The sequence below is a fragment of the Pelmatolapia mariae genome, linkage group LG16_19 (assembly GCF_036321145.2).
Source record: "Pelmatolapia mariae isolate MD_Pm_ZW linkage group LG16_19, Pm_UMD_F_2, whole genome shotgun sequence".
In the NCBI taxonomy this organism is placed as follows: Eukaryota; Metazoa; Chordata; class Actinopteri; order Cichliformes; family Cichlidae; genus Pelmatolapia; species Pelmatolapia mariae.
The window spans coordinates 39,910,655-39,930,598 of NC_086241.1; the positions used below are offsets into that span (position 1 = coordinate 39,910,655).

General features: G+C 41.9%; 1 protein-coding gene across 1 annotated transcript in view; it reads right to left on the reverse strand.

Moving 5' to 3' along the window:
• Positions 1-19,944, reverse strand: part of nrxn3a (neurexin 3a) — a 212,322-nt gene that overhangs the window by 93,452 nt on the left and 98,926 nt on the right. Inside the window, 1 exon segment of the mRNA XM_063500149.1 lies at positions 5,084-5,377. Within this exon segment, the coding sequence (XP_063356219.1) occupies positions 5,084-5,377 (294 nt within the window).

Below are 19,944 nucleotides of genomic sequence, written 5' to 3' on the forward strand. Positions count from 1 at the left end.
TGGGAGGTCAGTTCCTTAATCATAATTATGCAAATTCTCATGACCATTGATCAACAACCACTGATCAAAGATCAATGGCCATAAGTACCATTCACAGAGACTTGGGGAATGGCTGCAATCACAGCACTGTAAGATGGTGACAGATGTACCCTTAGGCCCCCTCCTCGATTCAGAGATGGTCTTTCCCTTTTCACGTAAATGGCCTCCTTGACTCCGCGCTCAAACCAGCATTCCTCCCTGTCCAGGATGTGTACATCTTCATCATTGAAAGAGTGTCCACTGGCCTGTAGGTGTAAATAGACTGCAGAGTCCTGGCCTGACGAGGTAGCTCTTCTGTGTTGTGCCATCCGCTTCGCCAGAGGTTGTTTGGTTTCCCTGATGTATAAATCCTGGCAATCCTCCTGGCACTTAACAGCGTACACTATGTTACTCTGTTTGTGTCGGGGGACCCGATCCTTGGGGTGGACCAGTGTTTGGCGCAGCATGTTTTGGGGTTTAAAAGCCACAGAGACCCGGTGTTTAGAAAAAATGCGTCTCAACTGCTCCAATACTCCTGACACATATGGGATCACTACAGGTTTTCTCTTAGGCAGCAGTTGTCCTTCTCTCCTGGATCGGCTGGAGCTTTCTTTAGGTGCCTTTCCAGCTTTGACAAAAGTCCAGCTGGGATAACCACATTTACTCAGGGCCTTCTTGATGTGATGTTCTTCTGCCTCCCTGGCCGCTGTGTCAGTGGGGATGGTGTTCGCTCTGTGTTGTAGCGTCCTGATGACACCCAGTTTGTGCTCCAGTGGATGATGAGAGTCAAACCTTAAATACGTATGCGTAGGTTTACTGTACACATCAGTTTTAGATGTCCCCCATTACTGATGGAAAACTCACAGTCTAAGAAGGCTAACCTGCCACTTTTCATATCCTCCCTGGTGAATTTGATGTGTCGATCCACCGAGTTAATGTGATCCGTGAAATGTGGTACGTCCTGAGATTTGATTTTCACCCAGGTGTCATCCTGATATCTGAACCAATGGCTTGGTGGTGTTCCAGGGTAGGATAGCAAAGCCCTCTTTTTCACTTCTTCCATGTACAAATTGGCCACGATGGGTGAAACTGGGGAGCCCATGGCACACCCGTGTTTCTGCCTGTAGAACTGACCCTTGTATGTGAAGTAGGTGGAATTGAGACACAGTTCAAACACACTTGGTCGATGCTGAGAGTGGTCCTGTTGCTGGGGTTGGGGTCATCCTGTAATCTCTTACGGACTACCTCCAAGGCTTCCGTGACTGGGATGCAAGTGAAGAGAGATGTAACATCGTACGAGACCATGGTTTCATCTGCCTCCATAATGACATCTCTCACCTTCTCAACAAAATCCAGGGTGTTCTGGATGTGGTGTTCAGAGCTGCCTACCAGCCGGTTGAGGATCGAGGCCAGAAACTTGGAGATGTTATAGGTGACAGAGTTGATCATGCAGACAATCGGTCGTAAAGGTGCACCCTGTTTATGTATCTTCAGTAAACCATACAGACTTGGTGGAGATTCCCCTGGGTATAGCCTGTGGTATAAGGTCCGGTCAGTAGCCTTGTCTTGTTCTAACCGCTTCAGACAGTCTATCACCCTCTTCCTGTAACCACTTCCTGGGTCTCGTTTCAGGGGCTCATAAGTATTTTCATCACTGAGCAGTGACAAAATCTTCTCATGATAGTCTTTCTGGTTTAGCAAAACTGTGCACCTACCCTTGTCTGCTGGAAGGATGATAATGTTGTCATTACTAAGTGAGGTGAGTGCCTTCCTCTCCTCCATGGTGATGTTGGATGCTGGGGGCTTTGCATTGCTGGAGACAGGCTGAAACCTTTGTCCGTAGTTGCTCTGCTTCCATGTCTGCAATATTGTTTCAAATTGCTGTTTCTGTGGCTGTGATCAGCTCCACTAGCGGGATTTGTCTTGGCGTGACAGCAAAATTCAACCCTTTAGCAAAGATGTTTTTCTCTGTTTGGGTGAGCTGTCTGTCAGACAAATTCTTCACCCACTTGTCCACATCCTCGGTGTCGCATCCTTCTCTTTTCTGGCCGCTGAGGTCACTCTCCGTATTTTGCTGTGGTTTCCAACATACAACAAGTAAGTCAAACTTCCTTTGTTGCCTGGTCTTAGACTTTTTGTGCTGTGCTAGATGAGCCTTCTCAGTGATGTCAAACACCTTTTTAAGAGTACTCTCATCTAATCGTAAGTCTCTGTCGGATCAGCTCCTCTTGAGATTTTAGCACGTTGATGGTAAAATTTGTTTGCCTCACCCGTTCATTAAGCCGCTGGTGCTGTGACCTTCTGCAGGATTTTTGTTGCCTGGAAGCCTTTAACTGAAGAGCTCATTTGCAGACTAAAAGAAGGTGAGGAAAGGAAATATTTGTGTTCAATTCAAGTCCCAAACATGATGGATTTTCTCTCAATTACATACTCCTGAGTGGACCTGACTTGAACAACACTCTCACTGGAGTTCTGTGGGGAACCAATAGCAGTTACAGCAGATAAGCAGCAGATGTTCTACTGCCTCAAAGTGTGCAACGAGCATCTAAACGTTCTGAGGTTCTTATGGTATGAAAACAATGATCTGCAAAAACAGTGAAAGAGTTTCAAATGACAGTACATGCATTTGGCAACAGTCCTTTACCAGCAGTTGCCATTTACTGCCTCAGACCAGCTGCTCAGGAAACAGATGACTCCACTACCAGTGCAAGGGAGTTCATCACATGCAATTTTTATGTGGATGATGGACTTGCATCTTTTCCTAATAAAGCGAAGGCCATTGGTGTCCTGCGCACTTCCCAAGCAATGCTAGCTAAATCAAACATTAAGTTACATGAGATTGCACTGAACAGCAACAGCGTTATGCAAGCATTCCCACCCAAAGACTTGTAGGACTGAAAGGATTTGAAAGATCTACAGGGTGGGCCATTTATATGGATACACTGTAATAAAATTGGAATGGTTGGTGATATTAAAGTCCTGTTTGTGGCACATTAGTATGTGTGAGGGGGCAAAATCCTCAAGATGGGTGGTGACCATGGTGGCCATTTAGAAGTCGGCCATCTTGGATACAACTTTTGTTTTTTCAATAGGAAGAGGGCCATGTGACACATCAAACTTATTGGTAATGTCACAAGAAAAACAATGGTGTGCTTGGTTTCAACGTAACTTTATTCTTTCATGAGTTATTTACAAGTTTCTCTTTGTTCACAGCCATTGACATGTCGAAGAGGTTAACACGTGAGGAGCGGATCAAAATTGTGTTGATATCTGGTGAACACAGTAACCGGGTCATTGCAGCAGATTTCAATGCAAGACACCCTACGAGACCACCCATCTCCCATGCTACAGTCAGCAAACTGCTTGCTAAGTTTCGTGAAACTGGTTCAGTGTTGGATTTGCCAAAATGTGGACACAAGAAAACTAATGAAGAAACATCAGTGGCTGCCCTAGCTTCATTCAGCAAGAGCCCACAGCGTAGCACTCGCCGCATGTCACTGGAGAGTGGCATTAGTCGAACATCCCTTCGGTGGATATTAGCTACTCACAAATGGCACCCTTACAAACTCCAGCTACTGCAGCAGCTCAACGAGGATAACCCAGATCGGCGCACAGAATTTGCAGAATGGGCTAAACAAAAATTGGAACAGGACCCTCAGTTCACGCAGAAGATTTTGTTCAGTGATGAGGCAAACTTTTATGTGAATGGTGAAGTTAACAAACAAAACCACCGCTATTGGTCTGACACTAACCCACATTGGATGGATCCCTCCAAGACTGTTGGAACAACAAAGTGATGGTTTGGTGTGGTATATGGGGTACAACGATAGTGGGTCCATTCTTCATCAATGGAAACCTCAAGGCCACTGGATATTTGAAATTGCTACATGATGATGTGGTTCCCTCTTTATGCACTGAAGCTGGCACGTTCCCTGAGTTTTTCCAGCAAGATGGTGCACCACCACATTATGGGTGCCAGGTCCGAGCATTCCTAGATGAACAGTTTCCTGGAAAGTGGATTGGTCGTCGTGGGCCAGTTGAATGGCCCCCAAGGTCTCCCGATCTGACCCCCTTAGACTTTTATCTTTGGGGTCATCTGAAGGCAATTGTCTATGGTGTGAAGATATGAGATGTGCAGCACCTGAAACTACGGATACTGGATGCCTGTGCTGGCATTTCTCCTGCGGTGTTGCTATCAGTGTGTGAAGAGTGGGAGAAGAGGGTTGCATTGACAATCCAACACAATGGGCAGCACATTGAACACATTTTATAAGTGGTCAGAAACTTGTAAATAACTCATGAAAGAATAAAGTTACGTTGAAACCAAGCACACCATTGTTTTTCTTGTGACATTACCAATAAGTTTGATGTGTCACATGGCCCTCTTCCTATTGAAAAAACAAAAGTTGTATCCAAGATGGCTGACTTCTAAATGGCCACCATGGTCACCACCCATCTTGAGGAGTTTGCCCCCTCACATATACTAATGTGCCACAAACAGGACTTTAATATCACCAACCATTCCCATGTTATTACGGTGTATCCATATAAATGGCCCACCCTGTAGATTTAGGAATGGAATCACTACCTCTTCAGAGGAATCTAGGTCTAATTTGGAATTTGGAGACAGACAACTTCAACTTCTATGTTTCAAAGGAGGAGAAGCCTTTGACAAAAGAGGCATTTTGTCTCCAGTGAACCCTTCTATGGTTAAAGTGATCTGTGATCATCTAATATGCAATGTGTTATTAAGATAAACAGCAAATCTAATTTTAAATGAACTACTCCTCTTAAACAAATGGTCACAAAGCTAGAAAATTTTATTGTCTACAACAGTGGTTCCCAAAGTGGGGATTTTTCTTGTAAAACAAAGAGGGGCCTAGCAAACACACTTTTGGAACCACTGGTCTACAACAGCCTCTAAAACACAGGTGAATTTGTTTGTTTGTCATTCTCACCAGGTGGTGACCTTGATGTCAAGACGCATCAGTCCTTTCAAACTGTTTTCAATCAAGCATTTTTTAAAACAGAAATTATCAAGTGACTGAGGAGATTATGAACTGACCTTGGTGTTCTTTTGGCTCCGTGCAGCATCTTTGCGCTCTTGGGGTTTGCCATGGGTAAAGAGGATGAGTCCATTGGGCTCAGTCGTACGGAAATCGAAAGAGATGGATCCCATCCGCTTGGTGTTCCACTTAGGGAGACTGATATAGGCCTCAGGGGTTTCGAAAGAAATTGGGTCAAGGGTAGCCACATTTTCACACTTGTAGGATACCTCACCCTGGATTTTCATCTTGGGGTCCACAATTCGAGCCAGACGGGACAACTCAAGACGGATGTCATTATTCTTATACACTACCTGCAATAAGGCAAGAGCAGGATTAATGACTCTTTTATTTAGGATAACACGAGATACACATTTAATAACTTCCAACAATTACTAAATTAATAAAATTAATTCAGTAAAATAAAGACTGTAAAATAAGAAAATAATCAATGTTGTGTCAGGAAGGACATTATTGGCTTTACATATCTCAGTAAAGCTTAGTGTGATAAATTACAGAATACAGAGTTACTATATACCATACACATATTCCTATTTGACATGTTGTTATTTAAGAACAAAGTATAAAGGAAAATGTTACTGAGTTCACATAAAATGCAGGAACCAAAAATACTGATCATTCAGTTTGTCAGATATTTCATTTCACAGACTGAGATCATCTCCATGTTCCCAGTGCGTTTCATACTTTACACTCTCAAGTCTCAGAGACAAGGTCAACTGTTCCATTTAACGGATTTCCTTAACTATTTTTATCCACTCATAGATTGCTGGCAATTCTTTATTCAACAAGTTGTATTTTTCTTTTAATTTCAATTAACTAATTCTCAAAATAAACAACGCTAAAATCTAAATCTGTGGAATGATTATTTAAGTTATCTCTGTTACCACATCCAACCAGTAAGGAGACACCACAGTTTCAGGTATTTTACACTAGAACTGCAAAGTTATTAAAAAAATCTGAAAGTGTTTTTCCAGGAGAATTCTCTCAAAAACAGAGCTATGGTGAAGGTTAAATATGTGTTTTGCACATATTTAACCTTCTTTTTCCCACCTTCATTTAACATACATTTTGGAGAGACCTCTATTTGATTGGCAGGCTAGAGAAATCCTAGATGGATAGATAAATACTTGGATTAGAGGAAATCTAATACAAGTCATAAGAAATGTTGTTTCTCTAAAGGGTACGTTTCTATGAGTTGTTGAAAAATTAAAATGTTCAGCTGTTTCTATTACACAGTAGAGTTGACGCCCTTAGTTGAGTATTTGAATTTTCCATCCAGTTGAGCTGTCATGACGTCTGTGTTGAATGCCCCCCACTTTGTACCACATCCTTTCTTTCTTGCTGAATGCATCATCATTCTGGGCTCATTCCAGCTTGGAGATATTTTGTAAGAGTACACCACCTCAGTGCTTTGCCCATGTATAGAGACTGGCTGATGGGATGGCCTAGATCTTCTGAAATCCCCTTTATTTTAGCAGTGTTGAGGTGGAGAACTATATTTGCATGTACAGGATTTTGAGCTGTACACTGCACACTGCACAAGGACGTTGCCTTATCATAGATTCAAGCCGAAAACCCATTGAATGGTTTCAGCTAGATGGGCTGCACAGTCCTTCAGGAGTCTTGTCACTCACCATCTGGGCCTGCTCCTTTCCCTGGACGTAGTCTCTGAGCTGTGCCCTTGCTTTGTTAGCTGAGAAGGACGGGGGCAGATGGTCAGATGTAGTGGGTCTTACAGTTGCAGTGGTGTTGGGGTTGTTATGTGCAGGAGACAGAAGATAGTGGTGCTGGAGCAGCCTCTCAAGAGGTGGGGGCATAGAGATGTCAGTGAAACAGGAGCATCAGTTGAAGTAGTCCGAGGGAGGACAGATATTAAAGCACAGCAGGCATTCCTGCTTGGCATCCCATCAAACCAGCTATAAAACAGGTTGAATTGACTGGATTTGCACTCATTGATGGCTGCTCTTCTTTGAGTGACCCTTGATGCTCCCGATTTACTCTCTGCTTCTCTTTTATAGTCCACCTTTGGCCGCATCTATCGCCCTTTCAGTTGGTGTTGAAAATACCTTCTTTATCCCTTTGTCGAATGTCTGCGTTTCTGGTGAAGGACTTCTTTAATGTTATTGGCAATCCAGGGCTTATTCTTGAGAAAACAGCAAACAGTCCTTACTAGAATCACAGTGTCCCTACAGAAGCTGATGTAGGTTGTGAAGGTGTCACAACCAGCACAGTCCAGTCTGTGCACTCAAAACAACCCCTGAAAGACTTGTTGGCTTCTGGTGATGATGTGTGAAAATTCCCTTGGTACATAGTGCAGTCTAAGAACAACAGCAGTTCAATATCCTGACTGCAGATCACATCGTTCACTGTAACATGTCTGACGTGACACAATCGATCATTTACAAGCACAAATCCAACCTTTGCTTTTGCTACTCATCTTCCAATCTCTATTTGTTTGCATAACAGTGCAAATAGAGCAAGAAATCAACAAAAAGGTAAAAACACAAATGCTAATAGAGATTTTAACCTTTGAAATGCATCAGAAAATAAACTGAGAGTTTGCTGCACTTAATTGAAAATGTCCTGAAATAGAAAAATGCACAAAATCATCACATTTTAAACAATGGAACTCATGAATGTTTGATATATGTGATGGAAGGATATATATGATTTTCCTCTGCTGACAGACTAAATCAGTGAATAAAGTTTGTATTAACAAGTTTAACAGCAGTACAGGATATTTAGTATCTGTTGAGTTTGTTGTCAAAGTGCTGAAATTCTGTTGTTTAAACATGTAATGGTACTATTTCTCTATGCATTTTGTTTAAAAAACAGAACAAAAAAGAAGTGATGTGTTGGACCCACATCATTTAATGATGTATGGTCCACAGCTGCAGTTCACTTTATCAGTCCCACAGACAGAAAATAAAACAACCCACTAGATATACAGTGTACATCTTTCTCCATAAGGCGTGTGTGCGACACACACTGTTTCTTCCATGAGCCAGTCTAAATGCTGTCAATAACAATGGGAGGACGGCGTCACGGAGGGGTGTGTGTGCGTAAATTGAAATCTGCTCAAGTGGAAAATTGAAGGCCTTTTTTCTCCTTCTAATTCTCTGGGCAGAAAAAAACACCCTCTGTCTGTCTATATTTTGGCCACAAACATACACTAAACAAACACACCCTCTCCTCCATTTCATTCTCCTATATTAATGCTTCTGCTCTTGCTGGTTGTTCGGCTTCTGTTGGAGTGTAGAAATGGCTGAGTGGGTGGATTGGGGGGACTGGCTGAGATTATCATTAATCCATAAACAGACATTAGAGTATATCAAGTTGTCCCTTAAGGTGCAGAGGGACTAGATAGAAAACAGTCTGTCTCTCTTTTTATTTGTTGCCTTTCCTCCTCTTTTTGTTATATCTATCTTCCCCTTACTCACCCGAGCTATCTCATCCCCCCATCTCTCAGCAAGAAGCAGCCATTTCTTTTCCCTCTCAGACTGAGCATAAATACCTAGAGCCGCCGAACAGCTCGATCATTCACTCCAAAATAAAAGCTTCAATAAAAATAGTAGTCCCTTCAAGCTCACTGACAACATGAAAGAAAAGGCCAAGTGAAAATGTACTTGTCCCCTGTGACTAAGAAATTTTCACATAAATACGAACAAAAACTGCCTTACTGTTGTGATGGTGTTTCATTTTTACTCTTTTTATTATTACGAAAAAAGCCTTGAAGCACTTTATTATCGTAGCCCACTAACAAAAAAGAGACTTTTTTTTCTTTTAAATCAATACAAAGCATTTAAATTATGTTACATTGTTTATGAAACCTGAAAATGTATCAAAACTGTGCATCGTTTTCTCATGAAAAGAAAGACAGCAAAGTTACTGTTATTTATAGAACTGTTTTTCCATCCACCAGATTACTTGTCTAAGATTAAATTCATAGTTAGGCCTTCTTCCCTTGACATTAAATTTTCGTTCATCTTGAATACCTAAATAGACACCTTTAAACAAAATAAATACAAGGCCAAAGGAGCACTTCCTTTGTTAATAAAACTTTGCTTTTTTAGCATGTGGTTAAAACTAAAATCTAACTATATGCATGCTGTTAAAATGCACCTTAATTCTAAATTGTTTGCTGGTAACCTTCATTTAAGGTTTTAACAGAATCATCTTGCAAATATTTTGCAGCCCATCCAGGACGTCTATGCTCCAGTTTTGGTGAGTGAAACTGATTGCATTTCACAAACTAATTACTTAGCTCTAGTTAGCAGGTGTAATATGGTCACAGCAGATGGCCCCGCCCCTCCCTGAGCCTGGTTCTGCTGGAGGTTTCTTCCTGTTAAAAGGGAGTTTTTCCTTCCCACTGTCACCAAAGTGCTTGCTCATAGGGGGTCATATGATTGTTGGGTTTTTCTCTTTATCTATTATTGTAGGGTCTACTGTACAATATAAAGTGCCTTAAGGCAACTGTTGTTGTGATTTGGTGCTGTATAAATAAAATTGAATTGAATTGAATTAATATACGTCTGTATTCATGATCACTGAGTTTAAAGATGAAAAAAACCTTTAAAAAAAGTGTTTGTTCAGTATTGGTAAGAAAACCAGTATATGCCACATGTTTTGAGCACATATTGGAGTTTTTTTTAGCATCGTTTCCCGGAGGCTCACGGAGTTTCTCCACAAGAGCAATTACATCGATCCCTCAGTGCAGACAGGTGACATTCCTGGAGTACCTGGCTGCTTAGAGCACACAGCTCATTAGAGAAACCCGGGAGAACAGGGATGACTGTGGCTGGATTTGGCCAACGCATATGGATCAATTCCACACAGGTTGGTTGATCTTGCACTACACCGCCACCATGTCCCCAGTAAAATCAAGACCTCGTCCTGGATTATTGTGACAATTTCAGACTGAGGGTCACTTCGGGGGAAGTAACATCCAACTGCCATCGGAAAAAGGGATAATAACTGGTTGCACCTCACAATCATGCCTTCCATCAGCGACCAACCAGTGAAGAGTTTGTGGAAGCTTTTTGACGCATCTCTGAACAACTCCACCGCCATCCAGAAGTCCACCAAAGAACTGGATAGCTGGCTCACTAAGGTTGACAAGTCAAGCCTGGCTTTACCAGAACTCCATCCTACCGCATGTCCTGTGGCCTCTGCTTGTTTACTCAATTCCAGTGTCAACTGTGGAGTCGCTCAGGAGGAGAATTAATAGCTTTCTGCGCAAATGGTTGGGCTTCCCCCACTGCCTCGGCAGTGCAGCGCTTTATGGAACCAGTAACACCTTGCAGCTCCCATTTAGTAGTCTCACAGAAGAATTTCAGGTGGCATGCACTAGAGAAGTCCTTCAGTATAGGGACTCCAGGGACCAGAAAGTGTCAGCAGCGGGTATTGAGGTGAGAACAGAGAGGAAGTGGAGAGGAGAGAGAGAAGTGGAGGTGGCAGAGTCACACCTCAGGCAGGAGCTGGTGGGGACGTTGGCCACCGGGACAGCTGGTTTGAGGAAGGCCCGAGGGAAGGAGAGACACCAGCTAATTCAGGAAGAGGTCCGATTAAGTAAGACAGTGGGGCTCAGGCAAAGTGGGAGAACATCTTACAGCAAAAGGAAACCTGGACAAACATCACTGAGGCAGACCTCCGTCCGTTTCCTTGTTCAGGCTGCATATGATGCCTTACCAATCCCAGTCAACCTCCATGTGTGTGTCAATAGTGAAACACCAGCATGTCAGCCATGCTCTGGAAGGGGATCCTTGCAACACGAGTAGCTGAAAGTACAAAGTCCCTGCAGAAAGTCGCTACCGCTGGCACCATGACCAGGTGCTGAAGGCGGTTTCAGAAAGCATAAGCAACACCATCACTCCTGGCAAACACCATCTTGGCCAAAAGACAAGAATTGCCTTTGTTAAAGCTGGAGAGGAGCCCTGTCAGCAGCGAAGAATAAGGTCAGGTCTGCTCTATACAGCCTCAGACTGCCAGCTGCAAGCTGACCTAAGGAAGCAGTTGAAGTTCCCTCAGCACATCACTGAAACATCACTTTGGCCAGACATAGTTATTGTCTCATAGGCAACAAAACAGCTTATTGTCCTCAAACTCACCATGTCCTGGGAGGAGCATATGGAAGAGTCAAATGAAAGGAAATGCGCCAATTACCAGTAGCTGGTAGAGAAGTGCTGGGAAGGGGCTGGAAGGCGTACTATGAGTCAATACAGGTGGGCTGCAGAGCCTTTGCATGATGCTCACTCTGCAAAGTCCTAAACCAACTGGACCTAACAGGAGTGGCTAGGAAGAGGGCCATCTGGTCTGTATGTGAAGCCGCAGAGAAAGCCACAAGGTGACTGTGGATAAAGAGGGCTGATCCATGGGTGGCTGCTGCTGGGACGCAGGCTGGGGTCTGATCTACCTTAGCTGGGTCGTCTGGGCGAGAGTGTCTTATGTTGAAAGACCCGACACACCCCATTGAGCCCAGGTTACGTCACTGATGATGCGTCCCAGCGCATCCAAAAATGTATCTTGCACACACATATATGTGAACAAGTTCTTAATGTGGTTAATGTTTCCTCTCCTGTTGCACCCTTGCTGGTGAAAAATGTGATCATGTAGGTTTAGAGGTAGAGGAGAAGGGGGTGTAACAGGGAGAAGGGGATAAGGATGGAAGGTGTAGCTGAGAATTTGACAAATTACTTTCAGGTCCTGCCACCTCTGAACAATAATACCAAAAAGGCATTTGAAAATATAAAGAGAGCTTTATCAACACACTGCAGATGCAGGCTGCAGGTTAACGCGAGAATGAAGCATAAGCAGACACCGATAGCAGACCGAGGAATACCTAATCATATCAGACGTGATAAATACATAATATACACACAAGCATATAGAAAATGTTTGAGTATGTTTTAGTTTGACAGAGAGAAAATAATGAAAAATGTTAGACAACGGTTAGATGAAAGGAAACCATCAATGCATTATCCCCTCCACCAGACTTCCACCATGCACATCATTACACATGTATGCACACACGCACTTATCAGTGTCTGAGAAAAAACAACATAACACAATATTTAATTTACCTTTTAATTTACCTTTTAGATTGCGCGCTAATATAGCTACCACAATTTTCTGGTATCATTCACTAAGAAATACCACAAGATAGGAAGTAACACAATTTTCTCCAAGAAAAAAGAAAACAGTTCACAGTAAAACATTATGTATGCTTTCAGAAGCTTACAATAAAGCAGCAATGATGCAAAGGTATACTGGAAAGGCTGGAAAGGCCCAGCTGCTTAAATCTTTTTGGTAGGAGCATATTGGAGCACAAGCATTGTGCTAACCCTGGGAAGTGACCGCTGCAATAATGACAGACTCACTGTAAATAAAACCCTGTAATGTTACAGTATGTTTCCTATAAGTTTTACACTATTTTTTAAATACATGAAACTCCTGTCAAAGAGACTATAAGTACACCTTCAAACAAACTGTGAATCATCTAAACTTTTTTGAGGTTTACATCCAATAAATACACAATTGTATGTGACATGACATCTTAATTTGTACTTGATATAATCTGGTGAGGGTAACTGCCTCACTAGATTGCATCTAGGATGAAACAGATGTTTGGCATTTCCACAAGGAGACTCTGTGGAATAGTGATGAAGTACAGGACAGTACTCAAAGAAAAAGTGAGATACCCAGGGAAATGAAATAGTGGACAGGAGCACTGAGGGACAAGGCTTACAGCAAGGAGAGAGGTGGGAAAGAAAAAGGTTTTTATCGGAGGCTGAGCAGTAACGACAAAGGAAATGACTTGTATCAATCGGTTACACAGAGATATCGAGTTGGAAATGGTGTGCAAGGGGTTAAGGATCGAGATCAAGAGATGGAGCCTATCCTAGCTACCATAGGGCGAGGGGCAGGACATACTTTGAACAGTTCACCAACTTGTCACAGGCACAGAGAGAGACAACCATTCACACTGACACTGACACCTGCAGGGAATTTGAAATCATCAGTTAATCTATTCCCACTAAGAGTGCATGTCTGACTGCCTGCAATGAAGGCTTCACCTTAGATGTTAGATCACCTGAGATCATTGGAAACACACTCCATGGGTGCTCTTCCAATAGTCCATTTTGCTAGGGAAGTTCCTAACTGAGAGACCTGACCCAGAGGTATCTGTGTGGCAGCCATAATAGGAGCTGTTCCAATTCTCCGAATACTAAGGGAAGGACCGCCAATGATTCCTTTAGCATAGGTTACACTAGTTGATCCTTTATGAAAGGGGAGGAGAAAATGCTAACCCACAATTCAGTAGGATGGATCATCCGACCATGAAAATAATCGACGTAGTGAAAAAAGTGGAACAGATCAACTCTGAACTCAATGCTGAACTCTGAACATCACACTGCTGGGACAAAAAGTACTTTCTATTGAGTTGTTGCTGCATGAAGAACAGAGATTTATTTAAGCGCTCTAAAGATTATGAGCTATATTAGCTGATCAAAGTGTCCTTATGTAGCAGATATTAACTGGTAGACTGTGTCGACAAACAGGGACGGGTGGAATCCATGCAACCCTCCTATGAAATATATAAGAACTTGTGCTGTCAAAATGAACGCGTTAACGCAAATTAATCCGCCATCACGGTCAAAGCGATCAACATTTTTAACGCTATTAACGCATCCAGAGTGCGGAATGACTCAAAATCCCTGAAATGTTTCTGTCAACACATTTCGGGCAGTTTGTCCAAGTAGAGTTACCTTCGCACATGTGCTAATGGCTGAACCAATCAACTCAATATGGAAAATGATAAACGCACTTTGGCCCTCTCCATGGGAAATTTGAGTATAAAAAATATAACAAGACAGAAGAGTCGACCGACATAACGTATTATGCACATTGTGCAAGAAGGAATTTTCTTTTTACCAAAGCACTTCCAAAATGAAGTGCAAAATAAAATGTGATTAATATAGAATAAAAATGAATATTTAATTGTGATTAATCAAAATTAATCCACAGTAACCCTGTGATGAATCTGATTAAACATCTTAACTGTTTCACAGCACTAATATATATTATATACTAGTGTATACCTATTAGTATATAGGATTTTTTTAAAAGTAATATTTCACAGGAGAGAGCCTGTGCTAAAAGATTGAAGAAAACTATTCAAATTCTCTTTGAATTTAAGCATTTAACATGATTTGTTTTTATTCTGCATTTACTTCATTATATTGCATAAATGTCTGATACAAGCTTAAATATGAAGTTGAAAAAATGTAATTGCAACCAGGTTATTGATCAAGTAATTGCGATTAATTACAGAGTTGGCAGTTTGTCTTGTAATCGGAAGGTTGCCAGTTCGAGCCCCGGCTCCGACAGTCTCGGTCGTTGTGTCCTTGGGCAAGACACTTCACCCGTTGCCTACTGGTGGTGGTCAGAGGGCCCGGTGGCGCCAGTGTCCGGCAGCTTCGCCCTCTGTCTGTGCGCCCCAGGGCAGCTGTGGCTACAATGTAGCTTACCATCACCAGTGTGTGAATGTGTGTGTGAATGGGTGGATGACTGAATGTAGTGTAAAGCGCTTTGGGGTCCTTAGGGACTAAGTAAAGCGCTATACAAATACAGGCCATTTACCATTTAAAAACATAAAATTATCAAAACAGTCGTTTCCACGGCAGCCATTTCAAAATCAAGTGCAACAGCAGAAATGGAAAAAAAGAAATGACTATGAGGAGAGATATACTCAAAAATGAACTAAACTGATGATCACTTAAAACATTTAATTCCACACTAAGAAAAATCATTTCAAAATATTGAAAATATTCATACATAAATTGTTGGCATGACTATTTCTCTTATTCCAAGTAATGAAAAGCATTCAACACAGGAATACACTTACTTTTCCTCTGTCCAGAAAGTAGTCAATTTTCACAAGTCGACTACTTTCTCACCAGCAATTCTTTGATGACAGATATTTCCAACCTAACCATTTATCCAATCATCATGTCTGATCACGCTCCCATCAGGTTTATTTTGCACAACAAATAAAAACAAAAGCCAGCCAAAGATGGCGATTCAACATCTCCATGATAAAGAATTTGATTTATATTTTTGAAAACAATGGACATTACTCAAGGAAACAAATTATATCATAAACACGACTCTCACCTGGGAAACAGCCAAAGCGGTGCTAAGAGGGAAAATAACTTCATATTCCTCATTCAGAAAAGAAAATGAACCAAATTTAGAAAATACCCTGAAGAAACAACTACACAATTTATATGCAAAGAATCCCACAAAACAAACACCGAAAGAAATTACAGAAGTTCAACTCGACAGCATCATTAATAAAAAAACCACACAACTTATCTTACAGAGACTGCGATCTAAATACAATGACAAGTCTTAAACAGAACAAGGAAAAATTTCTCATTACAGCAATTAAAGACTGGACAGGAAACACCACCAATGACTCTCACATCATAAATAACACCTTCAGACAATTTTATTATGAAATATATAAAGATATGATGATATATATGATTTCATATAAACAGACAACTTTGTCAATAACATCACATTACCGTCACTGTCAAAGGAAGAGGCAGACGTCTGAGACTCCCCACTGACATCCACAGAAGATGAGGGAGCACTACAAAAATTGTCAAACAATAAAGCTCCTGATATCCCCCTGAAATTTCTGTCTCCACTTTTTGTTAAAATGCCAGATGAAATTAAAAATAACCAGTTCATTCCATATCATGTGAATACAGCACTAATTTCAGACCCTATTCACTGCTCCAGTTACAGAGCTATTTCCTTAATTAACACGGACGTCACAATAATCAGCAAAGCTCTAACAACCTGCACAAATCAGTTATCTCCTCTCTCATTCACCCAGACCAAACAGGATTCATTAAAGGCAGACATTCTTTAAATAATACACGTAGACTTTTCAACCTCGTACAGCTATCTCACCAAAGTAACCATAAAACAACGATCTTCTCAGAATGCAGAAGAAGCATTTGACAAAGTAAACTGCACATTTCTTATGGAAACACTCATTTATCCAATGGATCAAAACACTCTACAATTAAACACTGAACCATTAGCAGCAGCAATCCGTCAGAACGTTAACATCACAGGCATTCACACCAATAGTGTAACACATAAACTCAGTTTATATGCAGACGATGCACTCCTGTTCCTACAAAATCCCAACAAATCCGTTAAAGAACTAATCCAAATCATTAAAACATACTCCGAAATCATATACAAGATCAATTACTTGTTCACAATGATCCTTATTCAACCCACAGCAGCTTTTTTTTCACCACTCTGGACACAGTAATAACATCATTCGACTGGAAAAACGAAAAACCCAGAATAAAACTAACATTACACCAGTCAAAACTCTAAGGTGGCCTAGATGCACCAAATCTCCACCACTACTTCTTAGTCAACCAACTACAACACCTCATCAAATGGATGCATTCAACCCATCACCTTCATCCATGGCTGGACATCGAACAATCTGATTGTAAAGACATATTAATCCAAAATCTACCATTCATCAACAATACAATCAGACATCACAACTGCTTTAAAAACCCACCAATAGCAACAACTCTGACAGCCTGGTGGAAGACGAGTAAAATCAAAAAGAACTCAAACACATATGGAACAACCCTTCAGTGCAAATAAATGACCCCTGGCAGGCATTAAATGGAAAGAAAAAGGCATCACACACCTCTGCCACATTTTTGATTAGAATCATTTCTTAACAGAGAAACTGTTTCCTGTCAATGAGCTGTTCATTGACAGGAAACAGTTTCTTCAATATAACCTACTAAAACACTCCATCAAAGCAAAAATGAGTATCAATGACACTCAGCTAAGACAACTACCACTACTGGACAGCATCAACAAAACAGCAAAGACACAAACACACTCTCAAAGCTAAATAAACTAATATCCTCTAATGATAATGCACCTCACACTCCAATCAACAAATGGGAAAAAGACCTGATATACCCCTCTGTCTGTTTACCTCACAATCTGGAAGAGCCAAACATAATGCAGATCAAAACAGCCCTGCTTGTGTCCCTGACTATCACCAAGAACAATACTGCCCAACTGGAAAAACAGGACAAAGATCAGCACATCACAATGGCTAGACCTCCTCACACAACAGATACCAACGGAACAACAATCACCAATACATAAAAAAACAATTTGAACATTTCATTCAAATATATTCTACAACTCTACTCGTGAGCTGATGCCACAGCATTAGGGAAACAGGGGGGACAAAAACAATAAGAATACAAACACACTCTGAAGTTATTCTTATTTCCTATTTTTCATTTATATATTTAGTTTTCTATTCTTATTCTGTCTTACTCCACTTCTACATAAAATATCTATGTATGACCCCAGATTAACTAAAACCCTCCACCCCACCCCGGCCTAAAAAATCCCCCAAACAAACAAACAAACCAGGAAATAACTGCCAAGAGAGGAAAACAATGTAACCTAACATATAAGCCACATATGTAACCCATATGTTTTTTGCTTTTGCTGGTTATTTAGTAAATCAGCAGCTCTGCCTGTCTGTACTGCTTTTGTTTTGTTTTGTTTTGTTTTGTATGCACTACTTGGTGAATTAATGAAAAAAAAAAGTTTTATTTCAGTCCAGTTCAGCTGGGATAATTTTTACTGCGGTCACAGAAATCCTAAACGGGAGGGAGAGAAGGAGTCCCACTGGATCACAGCAAGTAAGAAAGTACGATGGATTTAAGTGAACATGTTCTTGGTGTGTATAACTAACCTTGGTTCCAAGCCAAGAACATCCCCCCATAGCAATACCATTCCCTAAGAACTACAATGCCGATACAAAGGCCAGAGGAGCTGAGAAAAAATCACAAATAGTACAAATTACCCAGGACTCAATTTAATAGAGCATCAGTGGGGTACACTGGAACAATATCAGTGTATGGAGGCCCCGCTCTGCAACCCACATGACCCAAGATCCACTGCCAACAGATGGCACAAACCACAGGACATCCCTCATGGTATTCCAAGTGCTGCTAAAAAGTGCTAGATAGGCGATTGGGCTGCTTTTTGGGTATTGTCTCCAAAAGATTAGACTTTTTTTCTGTAAGAATTCAGGGAGAGGTGAATTTAAACTTCCCTTGAAACTTGAAACCCCTGATATTCTCACATTTGTGAGGGGCAGCAAATCAAAGTGGCATCTTCCAGGCAGAGGATGAACTGAAGGGCTGCACCAAGAAGGTAAATAAGGGTGATTTGGATCCATGAATCATGCACATCGCCAACTGTAGTACATCCTGAAAAGTTTGTAATAACTTCCCTTTTATAAATTCTACCACTGCAGTTCATATGATTAAGATATCCTTTTCCTTTGTTAATGCACATGCACCAACCAGCATGCTGCCTGCTGTAACCCACAATTTCCTTCAGGATTAATAAAGTATTTTTGATTTTGATATCCAACATTTCCTCCTGAAATAATCTGCAATGAATTCAACCAAAGACGACCCACAAATTGTTCAAAAAGTTGCAACCAGTGTTATCCATCTCTGGTTAGCGTCTGGGACATTGGTTAGCTTTGGAACACACACCTGTCATGGTCTGACCGGCCCTGCCGGGCCACCTGTTCGTTTGTGTCTGTTTTTATTTTGATGGAGCCGCACTTCCCCGGAAGTGGGAGCGCCGACCCAGAAGTAGCTAGAAAGTAGTAGTTTCTCCACACCGGCAATTAATCAACGCTCACCAGCTGCTGTGAATGATCCGCCGTTTGACACCTATGTATTTAACGCTGTGACCAGGCTTCAGTCAGCGCTGGATCATTAGACTAAGCTCGTTAGTACAGTTAAGATCGCGTGTTGTTTCAGATGCCCTTTTGGATACCTTCTTTCTCCTTTTTTGTCTTTCGCACCAGGAGGTGGAGAGGAGAACACGGGAGCTGAACCACGAGCGGGGAATTAATGCACAAGTGCAGAGTGTCACCTTTTTTCACATCGCCATACAGCACTATCGGGAGCCAGGAGAACTGACCACGGGGAGCCACGGCCTAAGGATTTCACACTGAACTGTCATTATTTTTGCACTGTAAATAAATTTACTGTCTCATTGCAAAGGAGATCTGCGTTCAAGTCTGCTCCATCCACACTCCATGACAGAATGATCCAGCCACCCACGGACTCGGCATGAGTTATGCGTCCAAGCAGACCTTTTGGACCGCCATGAGAAAATGTTGCATCACCTTGTGAAAGAACAGAGCGCTCTGCTTGAAGCTGTCTCAGAGATTAAAGGTATGTTGCAACCCACACCTGCAGCGGCAGCAAATACTCCACCTACCTTGCCTCGGCTAAGTGTGGCAGCTGCCTGCCCGCTGCCTCCCTCTCCTCCTCCACCAGCACGTGAACACACTCTTCCTATGCCTGAAAAATTTTCTGGGGATCTGGACAAATGTGGGTTTTTTTGACTCAGTGTGCCCTGATTTTCCGGCAGCAGACACAAGCTTATGCTACAGACTGTGCCAAGATCGTTCTCAGTGTTCAGTTGTTGACGGGCCGGGCTTTGAAGTGGGCTCAAGCTGTCTTAAGCACCAATCCTAATGTTTCCTACCCAGATTTTTTGGCCAAGTTTAAGTGTGTTTTTGACAAGGGCTCCAGCCCAGAGATGGCTGCCCACTGTATGTTCTGTCTGAAGCAGGGCAGAAGGAGTGTGGCTGATTTCTCTGTGGAGTTTTGGACCCTGGCAGAGGAGGCGAGCTGGGAAGAGAAGGCACTTAGAGGAGCTTTCCTGAATGGCCTCAACGAAAGGATAA